Source organism: Adiantum capillus-veneris, chromosome 25, assembly GCF_014529385.1.
Source record: "Adiantum capillus-veneris isolate H3 chromosome 25, ASM1452938v2, whole genome shotgun sequence".
Taxonomy (NCBI): Eukaryota; Viridiplantae; Streptophyta; class Polypodiopsida; order Polypodiales; family Pteridaceae; genus Adiantum; species Adiantum capillus-veneris.
Genome location: NC_140955.1, coordinates 126,305,750 through 126,309,471, shown reverse-complemented (window position 1 = coordinate 126,309,471; position 3,722 = coordinate 126,305,750). Strand labels below are relative to the sequence as shown.

At 48.1% G+C, this 3,722-nt stretch overlaps 1 protein-coding gene across 1 annotated transcript in view; it reads right to left on the bottom strand.

The window, feature by feature from the left end:
• LOC147425613 (putative xyloglucan galactosyltransferase GT13) overlaps positions 1-1,985 on the bottom strand; it is a 2,111-nt gene extending 126 nt beyond the window's left edge. The window contains exon 1 of the mRNA XM_086500430.1: positions 1-1,985. This exon is cut by the window's left edge and continues 126 nt beyond it. Coding sequence (XP_086356556.1) covers positions 26-1,972 — 1,947 coding nt within the window. The 5' untranslated portion in view covers positions 1,973-1,985 and the 3' untranslated portion in view covers positions 1-25.
• Between the last annotated feature and the right edge of the window lie 1,737 nt (positions 1,986-3,722).

The following is a 3,722-nucleotide window of genomic DNA, read 5'->3' as shown; positions in this document are numbered from 1 at the left end:
TCAAGGCTAGACTCAGCCAAGGCTCTCACCTATAAGAGACTCCATGTCTAGAGATTATCCTATTCAACCATGCTGCCCTCTCTCTCATTCTCTTCTTAGAAGCACTAACTTTTGACAGTAAAGCCTCCATAGCCACGTCAAATGCATCCTTCACCTTCTCAAGCTGGTGCTCATGGTGGGCATAAATCAAAGAGGGTATCAAGCTTATCACCTTCTCCCTCATCTCTTCCACCCGTGATGCAGGTATTTGTCGCAAAATTCGCTCGATATCCGTGGTTTTTGCCTTGATTCCCTCCTCAGGAATAAAAACTGAGTACGTAGAGTGGTTTTGAGGCAAGTGCCAATTGTATTGAGTGTAAAGTGTACCTGGATGGAAGAGCACAGGGATGCATCCTGATACCATTGAGTCAAACACGGACCTCCGCGTGTATGAGTCCCCCGATGGTTGCAAGCAAAACACAGATTCTTGGAAAAGCTTCATCACGGTGGTGGGTGAGTTGCACCCACTCTTGCCTCTAGTGCACTCCAAAAGCTTGCAATATGTAGATTTCTTGCATTGCTCAATGAGTTCTCCTCTTATGGAGTGTGCGAACTCAGGCCGGCTCGCCCCCGCGAATGCAAAGAGGTTGATTCTCTCCTTAGCTCTCATGCTAGCTTGCCATTCATATACCTCTGAGTCCTTGTGTGGATGAAAGTAGGTAGGGTATGGTATTGCATGCTCTACATGGGATGCCTCTACGGGGCCCTTCTCAATGAGGAGCACCGATACATCCTTCAATGTTGACAATTCTAAGAGCTTGTTGCCCCATTCACTCTCTTCATCACTTGGCCTTCTAAAATCCCAGCTTATTTTTCCTGTCACAAAGAAATGGTCTCTCCCATCCATAGCTTTCCATTCTGGCTGTATTGAAAGCCACTTTGCCAATGCATTCGGTAAGTTGTCCCTCACCGATACATTCACGCGCCACAAATATCTTGTCAAATCCAACCCTGCATAGAATGGGACATATACAAGGTCGGCCTTGGAGGAGTTGTTTGTTAGACATTTGTACTTCTTCATCCTGTTGTGGAAGATGACATCAAGAATGAATTGCTCGGTGTTGTACCATGAAAAAGTATGGTCATCTGATGGTTGTGTGAGAACTCCTTCCTTATCTTCGAGTATTGGCCCTAGACCACCATTGGAGGTGATTTTGCAGAGGTCAACCCATATGGGACTGTGATGGGTGCAGTTTGATATCATGTCCTGGTTGAACATGGGTGGAAGTGAGTGCATGTAGACATATTTTCCATCACAAGAGTTATGAGGAACGGTATGGGACATTGCTGGCGCATTTGTGGGCTGTGCAAGATGGGTCGATACTTGCGCTTGCCTATGTAGCATTGGGGGCTGTGATGGTGACAATGATGATGCTAATGATGATGATGATCTCAATTTCGATGACGAGAATTCTAGAGAAGATGGTGATGGAGACAATGAGAAGGATGATGATGAGGATGGAGCTGTTGATACCTCAGTGTGCAGTGACATCGTCGATGGTTGAGTCGACGATGGTGATAATGGGTCAGTTACAGTAGGTGTGATAGACTTAGGAGAACTGGATGTGGGTAGTGATGATGATGATAGTGAGGGTAACAGAGATGAGTGCGAAACTCGATCGCTGATTTGTACAACGTGTTCACGGGGGCGGTGAGTTGCGGTTGGGCGGCCGAAATGCATGAAATCATGGATGTTAATCTCGTGATGATGGTGAAGAGAAGAATACTCATGAGTTGCATCTGGATGAGCCTGGAGGTGATGAGCATCCACAGTCGGTTTGAAGAGGATGGTGCTGCTCTTGAAGTGCAAGAGAGAAGCTACCCACCAGAAGCAGAAGAATCCTGCAAGAATGGAGCAGAAGCGGCTATGAAGATGGAGGCTTTGGATACTCATCAGAGGCTTACTTGCAGCTGGGTGTGCAAGCTTCTCCATTGTTGTTGTTGCAAGTTCCCAAGGCACGACAACGAGCGACATATATTGTATGTATGGAGCTCTCTCTCTCTCTCTCTCTCTCTCTCTCTCTGTGTTTCGGGATCCTCAGAAGCTTCACGACCATAGCACGACCGAGTTTCGTAACATGCGGCCTCAAATTTCAAGACGGAAAAAGACGCAATTTCAGGTGGCGCTACTAGAGCTAACGAATGTGTCAATGTAGTTATGTATGAAACTCGTGACAAAAGTTAAATATGTTGACTTATGAAGACATCAATCCATGTGTCCAAGTGGCTTTGCAAGCTTAGTTAGGGCGGATGCCCATGGGCGGGGGTAGAACCCTCGCCACTTGTCATCTTCTTTGTCACGTACCGAAACTGCTGCCAACGTATACTTCCTCTTTGTCGAGCTGAGGTTGGGGTAGAAGTCTTGTTTTCCAACTCTACCAATTCAGCAGACTTGGGACTCCAAGGCTTCGTTTGCTCACGTCAGTGGGCTGGTCTCGTTTATAAGTGACACGGGGTGTCACTCATGGGATCTATGACAGGGGTTATTTTTCGGTGGGACGGGTGCTTTAGACCTGCGGGTCAACGTAGCCGGGGGGGGGGGGGGGGGGGGGGGGGGGGCAAGACTTATATAGTGCCTGACTCGCAATGCATTCAACGAAACGCGCTAGGCGAGCTAGATTGGGTGTGGGAGTGTGTAGGGGCATGTCGTGGGTTCGAGGATCGACGGCCGACTGGGAACCCTAAATTTTTTGTGCTCGCTAGAGATTAATCGACGGTGGATGGACAAGGAGCTGATGATCCCTTGAGTCCACCCCGTGTCATTTATTAACGAGGGTGGGATGGGGTTCTACCCCCTCCTCTCACCTCATGGGAGGCATCATGGCATCAAGTGCCTTCCTAGGGCCACTCTCGTGTCACTCGACCTCCCTTATGCCATTGGTCCCTAATGCGTGGGAAAAATTGTATCCCTTTCCGCGTAAGTCCCTAATGCATACTCTTGAAATCCAAGGCCATGCAAGGAGAGATAGGGTCCATCAACCTTCTCCTAGCAAATGTATCCATGCACCAGCTCAAGAATGCGCTCCACGTGTGATAGCTCACCTTCTCCCTTGACCCTAGCAACATGGCGCCCTTCCTAACCCAGGACTATCACTCCACCATCAAGAGCATGCTGAGGGTGGTTTCAAGAGCAAACCAAGAGTAGCTCCTGAAGTAGCTAGATTGTTTCCATGTCTAAGAGGTGTCTGGGACACTCTGGCATGGTTCCTTTTGTTATCCTTCAATACTTCCACGGGGGCTAGTTCAGCGATGATGTGGTTGGGTTGCTTAGCTAGAAAGTTTTGACCCTGGTTCTCCTTGTGAAGCTGATCGATCTTGGTTTCTTGGTCAAGCTTGTTAACCTATACTTCTAGTATTGTTGTGCTCTCAGCCTCTTGATCTTGGAGAGGCATTTGACTCAGTGGAATGAAATCTCCTGAGTTCAAATCATCACCGTCAAAGAGGGAGCTAGTAGAGTGAATCTGTTCACTGACCTAAATTGGTTGTAGTTATCGTTGCGTCTATTCTGCTTGGGAGAAGCTTGAGTGGATTGGGGCCTTGAGGGGAGAGGAGCCCCAACAGGCACAGGCTGGGTTGGGGGAGGGACAGCATTAGGAAGAGAATGGGGTCTAGGAGGGCCTGTTTATTTGGCAGTTTAAGAAAGTCAAACCTTTAGTATTAAGAAAGTAGTCAAAGGAGGGAGG